The sequence below is a fragment of the Pristiophorus japonicus genome, chromosome 12, assembly GCF_044704955.1.
Source record: "Pristiophorus japonicus isolate sPriJap1 chromosome 12, sPriJap1.hap1, whole genome shotgun sequence".
NCBI classification, from domain to species: domain Eukaryota; kingdom Metazoa; phylum Chordata; class Chondrichthyes; family Pristiophoridae; genus Pristiophorus; species Pristiophorus japonicus.
In genome coordinates this window covers 17,722,878-17,738,444 of record NC_091988.1, presented here as the reverse complement: position 1 = coordinate 17,738,444, position 15,567 = coordinate 17,722,878, and the positions used below count along the sequence as shown (strand labels likewise).

At 45.3% G+C, this 15,567-nt stretch overlaps 1 protein-coding gene across 1 annotated transcript in view; it reads right to left on the bottom strand.

The window, feature by feature from the left end:
- Window positions 1–2,642: 2,642 nt before the first annotated feature.
- The window catches only part of suclg2 (succinate-CoA ligase GDP-forming subunit beta), a 509,575-nt gene continuing 496,650 nt past the window's right edge, over window positions 2,643–15,567 (bottom strand). The window contains exon 11 of the mRNA XM_070894661.1: window positions 2,643–3,612. Coding sequence (XP_070750762.1) covers window positions 3,497–3,612 — 116 coding nt within the window. The 3' untranslated portion in view covers window positions 2,643–3,496. The remainder of the gene's footprint in view (window positions 3,613–15,567) is intronic.

The following is a 15,567-nucleotide window of genomic DNA, read 5'->3' as shown; positions in this document are numbered from 1 at the left end:
TGGCACCGGAGGTAGACAGTCTGAACTATTGACAGAGGTTGAGCAGCGAGTGTCAGCCCTCTTGGGCACCCCAGTTCACGCGGTGGCCGAGGCCGAGCCCCCTTCGGGTAGTGATGGTACGTGAATGGCATTTGCGATTGATGTAACTTCCTTCACCCCTAATATCAAGTGGCCTAGCCCCATTACAGATACTTGTCCAATGCCACCTTCCTCTTATCTGCCTGCCTCCTCCCCTGCATTTAGGGTTAGGGTTAACTGCAGGTTGTTTTGTGCTTACAGATGACCAGCCAGAAGCACACCAGCCATCCTGTGAGCCATCGACATGTGGCCACGGGGGAGATGATGAGAGAGGGGAGGACAGTCTGCTAGCCAAGTGTCGGGCACAAGCTATGCTCCAGCTTGGTCACTGACTGCTGCCATCCTCTCGGTGCTTCCCCACTGTGCAATGGGGAAGTGACGGTGCTGAAGCTGGCCAGCAAGTTGTGGTGACACATCGTGCTCTGGATGCTGAGGCCCAGCCCAGTGCGAGTGTCAGTGGCTCCCAGGAAATGGAAGGTGCTGTCCTTCCTCAAGGTGACAGCATTCTGGCTCCCACCACTGGCTCTCCCACAATGCACCTGATGTGGTTCACACCCGAGCCATCAGAGATCGCCGTCGCCATGCAGCAGTCCGCAGCCGGGCCTTCCAGGCCTAGAGCTGGTCCAGGGTGTCCTTCTAGGCTGCTTACACCGTCTGGCCCACTATCACAGCAGCCCTCAAGCAGCCTCGCTGTAAGCACTGAGGCCTCATTGCGGAGCAGCAGCAGGTCTGGGAGGGGAGTAAAAGGTAGCGGAGTGGTTGAAACACAGGGCAAGTCAGAATAATGTGCAGGACAAGGTTGCGCAGATGCCCTGATTTTTGTTGATTACATTTGTAAATAGTTTTGTTGATTTGCTGCACTTCATTGTTGTTCAGTGCCCTGCAATATAATGTTGTCTATTGTATGATTTTCTTTTGGTGGGGAGAGTTTGTGTTACTTTGTTGCAGTAAAATGTCTGTTTGATCCTTTGCTATTGGTGTCTTGTGTATCATTCCAATGTTCGCCAGAGATGTGCCTTTATGGGGGCACATAGCACGTCCAGTATTAGGAAAACAGGTCCATTATGAGCTGGCAACATGCGACTCTTGGCCCGGCAGAATCTCCACGCCGCCTCCCCCGTGGATGGTGTGGCTATCCAATGGGAGCCTTGCCAGGCTCCTCTTCATTGTCCTCCTCCTCCAGAGGTGGGCCTCCAATCCCCACTGGCAATGCCTGGCCCTTCACGATGGCCAATCTGTGCAACATGCAGGCACATCACAATGAATTTGGAAAGCTGTTGATGGGAGTATTGAAGGCTGCCCCCGGAGCAGTCCAGGCATCGGTCTGCCTGTAGGAAATGGCATATCTCTTTCAGCACTTCCTTTCGGAAGGGTGGCCTTCTTTCACACTGCTCCTCAGAGAGCTCGAGGTATGAGCGTTGGTGCCTATAAACCTGTGGAGGGTAAGCCACAGATGTCTTTGGCCTTTCCTCATCCGTGGCCCGACATGGCCAAGAGCCCTTGTTGTATCCTGACGCTGACTAGCAATAGCATGGAGGATAATATGCTGGCGAACTAATAATGCCCCCATTAAATTCTCTCAGTGAAGATGTAAGGACACTAATGGCAGATAAAAATACCGCTTTCAAGTCAGAGCTTCGCGCAGCGTGCTGTGTGCAAACGTTGCAGTCAATGTGGCCTGCGATGTAAAAGCTTCCTCTCTCAAATGACATACGCTGTAACTACCACCGAGTGGACCTTGGGAACACTTGGATTTTCAGGCGTTTCCTGGGATGGGCGTATAATTGGGCGTTTGAGCCCAAGTTTGCATCCAGAGCGCGAGCGGCGTGTTGTACGGCGATTGACGTCATGACCTCGCTGAAACGAGAGAGCGGGATGGTAAGTCTTTGTGCCGACTCAAACCCGGAGCCGAATTTGCCAACCGGGTGGTAAAAGCTGGACTCCCGCCGTTACGCCTAAAAACACCCTTTACCACCCCAGCAGGGCACTACCAGAGGTGCGAGGGAGCCGAAAATCCAGTCCTATGATTTTAAATTAGCAGTAGGGGTTTCCATATTGATGCCTGGGTCTCCCTGCTCATCCCCGAATCTGACCTAACTCTTCCAACAACTCTGGCCACTTTTGTACTCATTCCAAAAATCCTGACCACTTCATGCTTAAATAGTAATCTTTTGGGCTGAATTTTGTCAAATTCTTTTGAAGTGTTAAGATACATCATGTCGTACTGCTAACTTCAGTCCACTTGGGATATCAGTGCCTTTGATAGCGAATGGGAGAAAGAGAGAAACATTGCAAAAAGAAAAAAAAAATGATTTCTGTTAATAAGATTTCTGCTTATTGAAGAATTGGAAGCATTTAAAGGTTTCAATTCTGATTACAACAGATGGCAGATGCATAGACAGATCTCTTTTTTCCAATGGATAGGCAAGCATTTCAAGATGTTTTTAACTACTGTAATCATTTGATGATAACAGCAAGAAGCTCAACACACCAGAGAGCTGTAAGGAAGGAGCACTGAAGCATTCACATGTCTTAATGCGCTTCTCCTGGGAAGTAAAAACAATGAAAACCGTTCTCATTTATTTTTTCAAACACATCCATATAATTGAAGCATTTTATTCATATTTGGAAGACATTTGCTGCTCCAGGAATTAGCCACAGAAACAGATTTGTATTCACTTGCTTGTATGGAGATACGCATTGTTTAAAACACTGTAAACATGAAAAGGGCCACAAAAGGATGATATGACAATATGGCTTTGACAGTAATTTTCTAGCATGATGAATATTAGTTTTACAAAAAGAAAATAACTAGTGACAACAGAAAACTTAAATTGTGAGCTTAGTAAGATTATTTGTCCACTGGATCAATATCAACAGTACAATGAACTTACTCATGTGCTAAGTTTTGTGCATCTCCAGAGTCAGCTGGGTACAGGTTGACTTTCTTGGCAGTGTTGAAGGTTAAGGCTTTCAAGACAGCACCAATTTGATTAAGTATATGGTCTGTTGCTGTACAATCAGTAGTGCCATTTTAATCAATTTTAAGATTAAGGCAAAGGCTGAGCTCTTCTTGCAATAACTGAAGATTACAAAGATGTTCAGGAACCATCGTCTATCATTAGATTATTCAGATTTCACAGAACTAAACAAAAGGTCATGATAATCACTGAAGTTAACATGCAAGGACTGTCTGGAGTAAGCACATAATTTAATAAATTCGTAAAAAGTGCGCAATGTACAACTTTTTCTGTAAAACCATCCCTGAAGTACACTTTGTATAAAGGTATTGATAATTTTTCATATTTGTCCAGTCAGTGTGAAATATTCAAAATTATCATTCTAAAAGTAGTGGAAACCCATGATTGGAGCATACAGTATAAAGAAAATTTATTGCTTGAAAACTTCCTCCAGCAGGCTATTTTGAAGCCACACTGGCAACTGCCTTCTTCGCTGCATCTTCCAGGTTGCTGGCAGAAGTGATTGGCAGCCCACTCTCACTCAGGATGCGCTTGGCTTCATTAACATTGGTTCCTAGAAACAGAAGGGGAACAGTGATGGATGATTGCTCTGAAACAACAGGTTTTGCAGATTAAAGCAATGTCCTGATCTGACGTGCATTTAAGTAAGATAAACAAAATATATTGATTTGCTAATTTATTAAATCACTAAAAGAAACTGCTGTAAAGTATTTTCTATGGTGCTTCGCAAAATGAGATTTCATGCTGATTTACACCGCACTGTGCACATCATGTCCCTGGAAGCCAAACATATGCTAAATGCAAATACCTAAATCAGGAAGAAATTAATTTGTAAGCATCCAGGTTTATTTTCTAGAATACCACGCAGAATTTGTTACAGCATCATTTCTATGAGGTAAACCGTAAACAAGGGTAATTCTATATGCTAGCTTAATTGTGCTGAGGAATTTAATTTAGTTGCAGAACAATTGGATATCTGAATAAAGCAAAGTAAAATTCAGTGCACTGACTGGATGAAAACCATGTTTTAATTTCCTTGTGCAACTGCCCATGTTATCTTCCATACAGATTTTTAAACTAAGGATCCCTAAGGACATCAGTTTTTTGAATGTTTCTGTATTTGTTGACTTCCTAAAACATTATTTGTTTCTGTATGTTAATTACAACAAGTTTTCTGCAATTCAGTCGTTTTTCTTTTGGGAATTAGGAGAGGGACCCTGGAAGTAATTCAACATTTGCCGGGGGACCCCAGGAGTGTGTTATACTAGAAAACTGCTGCTCTGAATTCATTTTTATAATTAATCACTAACTCGAATCACAAGATATGGGAACAGACAGTGATGAATGCAGACTAACTATTAAATTGGGGGATACGGCAGGATGACACAGTAAGCGACACAGTTTTTTCACCTATGGGAACCTGAGCTCAAATCCAATTCAAATCTATGGGTTAAGGGTTTCACTTTTCTGCTCATTTTAAGGATTCAGTATGAAATGAGGTCAGGCATTCCCAACCTAGTCCCGAGTGGCCATGGCCAGCCTTAAGTGGTGGACGCCCAGGGTGCTGTAGTCAAGGTCTGACATAAACAGTGTCAACCTCTGCAAAAAACTTGGCTATCTCAAAGTCTGCTTGCAATGGACTGTCGTGCTCAAGAACAAGTTTGCAAACACATGACCGCACTTCAGGTTCCCATTAACCATGCCCGTATTGGTGGCGAGCAGCGAACGCAACTTCTCGAAGTTGAAGCTCATAAAAATATATTTGCAACGGACTATGGGAGCTTCACCGGCCATCCTGTCTATCGAGAATAGAAGCACTGACCACACTCGATCAGCTCCGCTGGGCAGGCCACATTGTCCGCATGCCAGACACGAGACTCCCAAAGCAAGCGCTCTACTCAGAACTCCTTCACGGCAAATGAGCCAAAGGCGGGTAGAGGAAACGTTACAAGGACACCCTCAAAGCCTCGCTGATAAAGTACAACATCCCCACCGACACCTGGGAGTCCCTGGCCAAAGACCGCCCTAAGTGGAGGAAGTGCATCCGGGAGGGCGCTGAGCACCTCGAGTCTCATCGCCGAGAGCATGCAGAAACCAAGCGCAGGCAGCGGAAAGAGCGTGCGGCAAATCTGTCCCACCCACCCCTTCCCTCAACGACTATCTGTCCCACCTGGGACAGGGACTGTGGTTCTCATACTGGACTGTTCAGCCACCTAAGGACTCCTTTAAGAGTGGAAGCAAGTCTTCCTCGATTCCGAGGGACTACTTATGATGATGATGATGAGGTTCAAAATATCTTTGTGAACAAAGTCTTTTATTTGTTATTGTTATTTATTAGTTTAGTGTTTAATGTTTAGTTTATTTCTTATAAAGAAAGAAAGGCTTGCATTTAAATACCACTTTTCACGACCACTGGACGTCTCAAAACGCTTTACAGCCAATGAAGTACAGCAGTGAATGTAGTCACTGTTGTAATTTTGGAAACGCGGCAACCAACTTGCGCACCTCAAACTCCCACAAACAACGTGATAATGATCAGATAATCTGTTTTTGTGATATTGATTGAGGGATAAATATTGGCCAGGATACCGGGGATAACTCCCCTGCTCTTCTTCGAAATAGTGCCATGGGATCTTTTACATCCATCTGAGAGAGCAGACAGGGCCTCAGTTTAAGGTCTCATCCGAAAGACGGCACCTCCGACAGTGCAGCACTCCCTCAGCACTGCACTGGCGTGTCAGCCTAGATTTATGTGCTCAGTTTCCTGGAGTGGGATTTGAACCCACAACCCTCTGACTCAGGGCGAGTGTACTACCCACTGAGCCACAGCTGACACTGACTTAAATTGTTTATTATTTAAATTATAAAAAACTTTTGAGATTACAGGTTTATTTCTGAAACTTTTTCTAATACTACTTCATACTTAAACTCGAGGAAAGGGCACCAAAATACAAGTTCACGCAGGGTGTCATTTTCAGGCAGGCTGGTCCCGCTAGTGGCAATATGGCCAGGGCACAAATTGTCCACACTTTGACACAAACCAGCAATCTCACTCAGATGGAGCGTGATTTGTTTCCAAACCTTTTCCGGATTAAGCGAGCTATTGAAATAGAAAGTGCAATACTGCCTCTCCTACTGTTCTGCCAATACAACGGGGTAGAAATTAGTCATTGTTGCACCCGGTTTTCTAGATGGAAAAATGATCAATTTCGCGGAGTTGTGCCCAGCGACCCAAGGATGCCTGAACACATCCAATAGCCTGGAACAAATTTCAGGCAGCCATCTAAAACAGATGTTAGCTCCATGCATAAGCCCAGAGAAATTGGGCTGTCGTGAATGGAGCAGATGCTGTGCTGTCAGCTTTTCCTGGCTTGGATGCAGTCCAGGAACTGGCCAACATTGAAAAGGTAAGTTTTACTTATTTTTGAAAATTCAAGCGGAGCCAGGAAGAGCAGGAGTGTTGATTCCTCATAACTGCAATTAAACCCCCTCCTGTCACTTACCCCCAGAGCCGCTGCTGGAGTGACAATCAGGCCCAAAAATAGGCCCAGATGAAATTTTACCCCTACCTGTTGCTTCTACTCTCCTCTTACTCTCTGCATATACCTGCTTGATATCATTTCCAATTTCTCAATCTTAGAGCTTTTGGAGATGCATGCCAAAAGACACGCCAATTTCAGTGTAGTTTCATCGGGCCCAAATTTCCCCAACCTCTTTTCCCGGTGCACTCTCCCGAGATGTGTTGACTTTGTGCACTCAAAACAGCGGCGAACAACTTACTAACGATTCTGGCCACCTGCTGTATGTCCCGGGTCCTGGTGCAGCGTTTCTCGTGGAGGGGGGGGGTGGGCGGAGCTACAGCCCTGCGCCAAAAACAGTGCCGGCGTCTGCGTGCATGCGCAGTAGCTCCTTGCCCTCCCAGTGCGTCCTTGCAAGCTGTGAGCCGGATCCGATGCCGCTGCCCCTATCCCTGGCCGAAGGGACAACCCAATAATCTTCAACAGTACCTCCCGATAAAACATGGGCCAGCAGGCAGCAGTGTGGAGAGAACGTTGCATTGTGTGGGCACATTTCAAATCATTATGACCCAATACTGATTAAGTTTTCCCTGGAGAGAAGTCCAGTCCCTCGGGGGGCCGAGTTAGGAAGGTAGGACTTAAGTTTCATTTTTTATCTATTATTGATGGTTTTTATGCTTCTTTAACGTTGTTGAGAAGGTGTTTAGTGCTTTGCAAGGTCCTCTCTGCTTCCCTTCCCCCCGCACCCCCACCTCTAGCTACCTGCGCTGATTTCTTAACTCTCCGCAAGGGTTTTCTCTGCAGCCACATGTGGCCACATATGCTGGCCTAAGTTAGTTTGGAGCAACTATTAGCTTCCAAAGTGGCTTAAATGGCCAAAACAGGCGTAGGTAGCTGGTAACGCCCCCTTTTGAAAGAAACACCACCAAAAAAAATCCTAACTAATTCACTTACACTGGCGCAAATTGAATGTGCAGAATGGGGATTTTTAAGATAAATCAAGTTGCTCAAAAAAAACCGGAGCAACTCCTGTCCGAATTTGGGTCCATTTTTTCTATTTGGATCAATACAGAACCAAACACAGTTTACAGTAAAGCATTGTACTTCGAAAAATCAGACTTAAGGTAAATACATTTTTGTCCCTTAGTTATAAACTAGATTTGAATGTGCGTTTCCAGCAGGCCAAGTCACATTTTTGAGGAACAGAGTTCTAATGTATTGTTTTATCAAATATGCAAAGCTATCCTGTGCACCATTGCAAGGAAGTCTTTAACAAAGTGCTACAACTTATTTTAGGGTGAAATAAGGTCAATTTTAAAATATTGAGCAGACTGTTGAATCTCTGCTGCATGTTCTTACATTGTCACAGAAAACTGCATTTGTAAAATGAACTTGATGTGTTTGTCAGCAATAAAATGGTATTTTTTCTACAACTTGATTTGGGAAATGTATGTTCCATCCACCTTCAGATACAAGTACCTCATTGTACTGCAAAGAACACTACTACTCCAAACATGGAGAGCAGAAGGAAAAACAGCTGTAAATCATAAAAGGCATTCCTAGAATAAGAATTTCACTGCTGTCAAAGTCTCAAGTGGCTCACGAAAGACAAATATACACTTGAATAAGGTACGATTAATCAATGGTGAAGTCAACTGTCAATCACAGCTTTCAGTCTTGCGTTCTTTAGGCAATGGAGGAGGATTATTGAAACAACTCAGGTTTAGTATTTTAGCTGGCTCTCTGACTACCTAGTTAATTATATGGGATTGTCATGACTTCAGATTAATTGTTTGAAAGTAGGTGGTGTAACAAAGCCAAGTTTTTGGGGCTTCAAAGCTTCATTCATGCAGGACAGTGAAGTTTTGAAGAAATTGGCTGGCGGGGAAAGGAGATTATGGCCAAGGAAAGCTAAAGAAGGAATGAAAAGGAACTTCAAAATGCAATAAAATGAACAAGGCCTCAAGGTTTTAACAATTTGTTACAATCCCAGGTGGAAATATTTTGGGGCATTTGCTTCTAATTTCAATGCAGTAGAGTATTTTGTTCTTATATACTTAACTTCATCAACAGGGAAAAGATTAATATTCATAACACTGATTCAAAGATTCTTCTCACTGGATGTGTTTGTTGCTAGTGACCTTTGTGTTGTGTTCCTAACACAGATGAGACTGCACACAGGGAGGTTAAAGTAACAGTGACCCCAGTTTTTATTAAGACACTCCAGAGAGAGGAACAGGCCTTAGGGACCGGCATATATACAGTGCTCCCAAGGGATGCTGGGATCCCTTGGGACTTCAGGGGATGCGCTCCCTGGTGGCGGAACATGGGAGTGCATGCTTTACAGATACACAACATCACTCCCTCCCCAAAAGTCAAATTGAAAACTATTTACAAGGTGAGGCGGTCGGGAGCCTGGCCTTGTTGGGCTGTTGGGTTCGATTTCCTGGTCCGGGGTGGTGTCGTTGATCCTTTGGGTGTGTGTTGTGGGCTCGAAAAGGTGGCGTCTGCTGTGGGTTGTTCAGGGCAGTGTGTGAACTGCAGCCTCGTTTGGTCCAGGTGCTTTCTGCAAATTCATCTACAAACACCCTACTCCCTTCTTTAGCTATCACTGTGCCCGCGATCCACTTGGGACCATGTCCATAGTTTAGCACATACACAGGGTCATTCAGATCAATTTCCCGTACACAGTGGCGCGACCATCGTTTACATTTTGTTGCTGCTGCCTGCTCTCTACCTGATCATGCAGGTTGAGGTGAACCAGCGAGAGTCTGGTTTTAAGTGTCCTTTTCATGAGTAAGCTCAGCCGGGGGCACCCCTGTGAGCGAGTGGGGTCTCGTGCGGTAGCTGAGCAGTACTCGGGAAAGGTGGGTTTGGAGTGAGCCTTCTGAGACTCGTTTAAGGCTCTGTTTGATGGTTTGTACTGCCCGCTCTGCCTGCCCATTGGAGGCTGGTTTAAACGGGGCCGAGGTGACATGTTTGATCCCATTGCGGGTCATGAATTCTTTAAATTCGGCACTGGTGAAACATGGCCCATTGTCACTGACCAGTATGTCAGGCAGGCTGTGGATGGCAAATATGGCCCTCAGGCTTTCAATGGTGGCGGTGGCGGTGCTTCCCGACATTATTTCACGTTTAAAAATAAAACCACAACATCTTTAAACTTTATTTCTGATGAGAACAATTTCTTCTTGAAGACGTATGGAATTATAAAATTAATTCAGATCAGCAAATGGAGCACATTGAGCTACTCTAGGCTCTTCATGTACTCAGACCAATAACCAGCAAACTTCCACATCATCTTGCAGATGAGATGCTAAATCAAGGCCCCGTCTGCTCTCACAGACGGATGTAAAAGATCCCATGGCACTTTTTCGAAGAGCAGCAGGGGAGTTATCCCCAACAGCCTGGCCAATACTTATCCCTCAATCAACATCACAAAAAAAAACAGATTATCTGGTCATTATCACATTGCTGTTTGTGGGAGCTTGCTTGTGCATAAATTGGCTGCCGCGTTTCCTACATTACAACAGTGACTACACTCCAAAAGTATTTCACTGGCTTTAAAGCACTTTGAGACGTCCGGTGGTCGGGAAAGGTGCAATATAAATCCAAGTCTTTTTTTCTTTTCTACTTACAGAACAAATTGAAGAATAACAACACGCTATGTATTGTTTCTGATTGGGCTAACCAAACTGGTAGCAATACGATGGAGGGGGATTTCCTTGAGTGTATTAGGGATGGTTTTCTGGACCAATATATTGAGGAACCAACTAGAGGGCTGGCCATCCTAGACTGGTGATGTGTAATGAGAAAGGACTAATTAGCAATCTTGTTATGCAAGGCGCCTTGGGGAAGAGTGACCATAATATGGTAGAATTCCTTATTAAGATAGAGATTGACACAGTTAATTCAAAGACTAGGGTCCTGAACTTAAGGAAAGGTAACTTCGATGATATGAGACGTGAATTGGCTAGAATAGACTGGCGAGTAATACTTAAAGGGTTGACGGTAGATAGGCAATGGCAAACATTTAAAGATCACATGGATGAACTTCAACAATTGTACATCCCTGTCTGGAGAGGTGGCTCAACTGTGGCTAACAAGGGAAATTAAGGAAAGTGTTAAATCCAAGGAAGAGGCATATAAATTGGCCAGAAAAAGCAGCAAACCTGAGGACTTGGAAATTTAGAATTCAGCAGAGGAGGACAAAGGGTCTAATTAGGAGGGGGAAAATAGACTATGAGAGGAAACTTGCTGGGAAAATAAAAATTGACTGCAAAAGCTTCTATAGATATGTGAAGAGAAAAAGATTAGTGAAGACAAACGTTCGTCCCTTGCAGTCAGATTCAGGTGAATTTATAAAGGGGAACAAAGAAATGGCAGACCAGTTGAACAAATACTTTGGTTCTGTCTTCACGAAGGAAGACACAAATAACCTTCCGGAAGTACTAGGGGACCGAGGGTCTAGTGAGAAGGAGGAACTAAAGGATATCTTTATTAGGCGGGAAATTGTGTTAGGGAAATTGATGGGATTGAAGGCCGATAAATCCCCGGGGCCTGATAGTCTGCATCCCAGAGTACTTAAGGAAGTGGCCCTAGAAATAGTGGATGCATTGGTGATCATTTTCCAACAGTCTATCGACTCTGGATCAGTTCCGGTGGACTGGAGGGTAGCTAATGTAACACCACTTTTTAAAAAAGGAGGGAGGGAGAAAACGGGTAATAATAAACCGGTTAGCCTGACATCAGTAGTAGGGAAAATGTTGGAATCAAGTTTTAAAGATGAAATAACAGCACATTTGGAAAGCAGTGACAGGATCGGTCCAAGTCAACATGAATTTATGAAAGGGAAATCATGCTTGACAAATCTTCTGGAATTTTTTGAGGATGTAACTAGTAGAGTGGACAAGGGAGAACCAGTGAATGTAGCGTATTTGGACTTTCAAAAGGCTTTTGACAAGGTCCCACACAAGAGATTGGTGTGCAAAATTAAAGCACATTGTATTGGGGGTAACGTACTGATAGAGAACTGGTTGGCAGACAGGAAGCAAAGAGTCGGGATAAATGGGTCCTTTTCAGAATGGCAGGCAGTGACTAGTGGGGTGCCACAGGGCTCAGTGCTGGGACCCCAGCTATTTACAATATACATTAATGATTTAGATGAAGGAATTGAGTGCAATATCTCCACGTTTGCAGATGACACTAAGCTAGGTGGCATTGTGAGCTGCGAGAAAGACGCTAAGAGACTGCAGGGTGACTTGGACAGGTTAGGTGAGTGGGCAAATGCATGGCAGATGCAGTACAATGTGGATAAATGTGAGGTTATCCACTTTGTGGGCAAAAACACAAAGGCAGAATATTATCTGAATGGAGGCAGATTAGGAAAAGGGGAGATGCAATGAGACCTAGGTGTCATGGTACATCAGTCATTGAAAGTTGCCATGCAGGTACAGCAGGCGGTGAAGAAAGCAAATGGTATGTTGGCCTTCATAGCTAGGGGTTTTGAGTATAGGAGCAGGGAGGTCTTACTGCAGTTGTACAGGGCCTTGGTGAGGCCTCACATGGAATATTATGTTCAGTTTTGGTCTCCTATTCTGAGGAAGGACGTTCTTGCTATTGAGGGAGTATAGCGAAGGTTCACCAGACTGATTCCCAGGATGGCTGGTCTGACATATGAGGAGAGACTGGATCGACTGGGCCTGTATTCACTGGAGTTTAGAAGGATGAGAGGGGATCTCATAGAAACATATAAAATTCTGACGGGACTGGACAGGTTAGATGCAGGAAGAATGTTTCCGATGTTGGGGAAGTCCAGAATCAGGGGACACAGTCTAAGGATAAGGGGTAAGCCATTTAGGACCGAGATGAGGAGAAACTTCTTCACTCAGCGAGTGGTTAACCTGTGGAATTCCTTACCGCAGAGAGTTGTTGATGCCAGTTCATTGGATATATTCAAGAGGGAGTTAGATGTGGCCCTTATGGCTAAAGGGATCAAGGGGTTTGGAGAGAAAGCAGGAAAGGGGCACTGAGGTGAAAGATCAGCCATGAGCTTATTGAATGGTGATGCAGGCTCGAATGGCTGAATGGCCTACTCCTGCACCTATTTTCTATGTTTCTATGTTCTTAAGGTATGAAAGCTGCAAGTGATATTGTTGGTATCTGGACTGCCTGAAAGCCATGTTGACCTGGGAGTGACAATGGACACCAGGTTATGTCAGCGTAACTCTGGCATCATACCAGTGGAGCTCGAGAATCAGATTATTAAGCCACTATGAATCCAACCTGAGAATCCCAGAAGATCGCGCCTACCTCAGGCTTCCCACCAGACCACCCATCAGTGACGACGACCGGGGTCCTTGATCCACAACACCGCCCAGCGAGCAGGTGAGCCTCCGACCAGGTGACCGGTCCATTACCCCTCCTGCGGCGGAGCGGGCCGTCACCCCTCCAGCGGCGTTCAGGCCTCTCCGCCAAGATGGCATCTGGGCCTCCTCGACAATGGCTGGACCTCTCCTTCCCCACAGGTGACCTCCTCCTCCTTCAGTGACGACTGGAGCTCTCCTTCTCCCCCTCCAGCATGTGGTGGGCATCATGGCTATGACCCCCTTGACCTCCCACTCTGAACTCTAGTGGGCCACTGACCCTCCCAATGCCTGCCCCCAAACAAGCCTTGGACATTTGGTATTAAAGGAGAATTTACACCATATTTGCCCAAGATTAAAATCTATAAGTGGTACAGTATATGGTTAGCCAACATGCAAAGAGAGGATAACAAAGCTCGAAGAGGGTAGTCTGCTAAAGAGAAACTGCCAAGTGTTATCAGACTCTTTGGCTAAAATACCCGACGGGAAAATGCAAGATGCAGGGTTAGAGTCTGGTAAAGGGCAATGTAAAGGGTCAGGCCAAGAAAGAGTGCAGATAGCCACCCGGTGGGAATAAAGCAATGGAAATTTATTAAACTGGATTGGTATTAATTGACAAAAATGGCACTATTTCCTGCCTTAGTGCTTTTTTTATTTTTTCAGGATCGGTGGAATATAGCCCATTTTAATTTGGGGCGATAGCCTTAGCGATGTGAAATGGGCCTTAGCGATGTGTTCAGTTGTGCAAGGCTGGCGTCCATAGCAACGGCCATTCTGCGCAAGCGCATTTTTTTCAGGCAAAAAACTTTTTCCCGCGATTCGGGAGGTCAGGGGTCATCTGCGCATGCTCAGAAGGCAAAGGGAGGGAGAGAGAGAAGGAAGGTTTGTGAGGAGGCATTTCTTGAAGGAATTGAGCAGCAGATAAGATGGAGATGGAGCACAAGGATTTGGGAGTGTGTTGAGGAGGTTGCAGGGAGAAGGAGGGCGAAAGCCTTCTCCCAAGAGGCGAACGAGGACTTAGTCCATGAGATGGAGACTCGGTGGGGCCACTTAACCCGAGGTGGGCTTGGGAAACCTCTCCTCCGGATATACCAGCGAATATGGGTGGGTATCGCCGCTATTGTGTCATCGGCGGCCCACGATAGACGAGAGGCAGACCAGTGCTGCAAGCACTGGGACACAGCGGTAAGAGTCAGTATTAAATTATTAAATTTATAATTGTAATGACTTATTAATTAGAATGTAAATCTTCCGGATTATAATTAAGTTGGGCAATCTTGGGTAGCTTCCCTGTTAAGATTTGGACAGGGGCTGGATCCTGCACTCTTTTACTCTAATGTTGCTGAGATGCTTAATCAACAGTATTAATTATTATTTAAACGCTTTGATCGAAAATTGGAGTCAAAGGAATGACTGGAAACAGACAGGCCACAAACACTCGGCATTTCTACCACTTTAGTTTAGAAGGAGAATTAGTTAAATTATATCGCTGCTTGTGTGCTGTGCGCAACTCTTTAACTTGGGCACCGTCTCCTTTCTGGTGAGGTTGGTGGATGGGGGCACAACTGAGCACTGAGGGGGCCGCTCGGCTTTCCCCAGACTGTGAGAGTCTCTCCGGCTGCTGTCACTCACACAGTGACCCAGCCTGGACTGGGGGAGAGCTGCCCTGGCTCACTGTCTGCCCTGGGACACTTTGGGACATTAGCTCCGGCCACGTGAAGATCTCAGGCACGGTGCTCCCTCCGAGTATGGTCCTGTCATTGCTGAGTCTGTTGTGTATGCATGCTGGTATTGTTATATGATGTCTGTAACACTGAATGTTCCTTACACTGTACACACCTTACCTGTACACCAGAGGGTGCTGCTGCTGGAGACTTAAGGGTTACCTGAACACTGCAGGTAATCCAGTATAAAAGGGAGCTCACAGTTTAGTGTCCTCATTCGAGGAGCTGCAAATAAAAGACTACAAGTCTACACAGTTGAAGTACCATTCCTCTGCCTCGTGGAGTCATTACCAAGGTGTCTGCATACATAATGGAGCCCACCAGCGGTCCTGATTTTCGCCACTTCCCCCCCCCCCGGGACCTCCATCGATTCCAATAAACTGCCTCCCTCCCCTCAGGTGCCGAATGGTGTGGCCCGTGGATGGGGCCTTTCCTGGAGATTGTACATGAGATGTTTGGTGTCAAGCATTAGTTCCTAAACACGGTCTTATTAAATATTTTCTCTGAACGTAGATGTTATAACCATGCATCCATTGGATACAAACCGTATTAGCATATAATGTTAATGTTAACGATGAAGAGCATGTGGGGTGACTAATTGTGGATTACAATATCTGTTGTGTTTCTGTAATAGTACCTAGGCAATTAGCTTATGCCATGCTCTTGTCACATTTGCAGAGGAAGATATCTAAGAATCAGGCGGGGGCGCAGGCGGACCGGAGGAGGTACTGCTGACCTTCACCTTATGACCAACGTGGAAGAGCGTACTGCAGTCTTAGTGGGCACGCATAATCGTTCTACCACCCATGATGGTGCAGATCCGGTTCTTGCACCACATGAGTAATGTGTAAACCAGTGGTAATTTAAAGCCATATGATTATAATATATGAATGATGTAGTA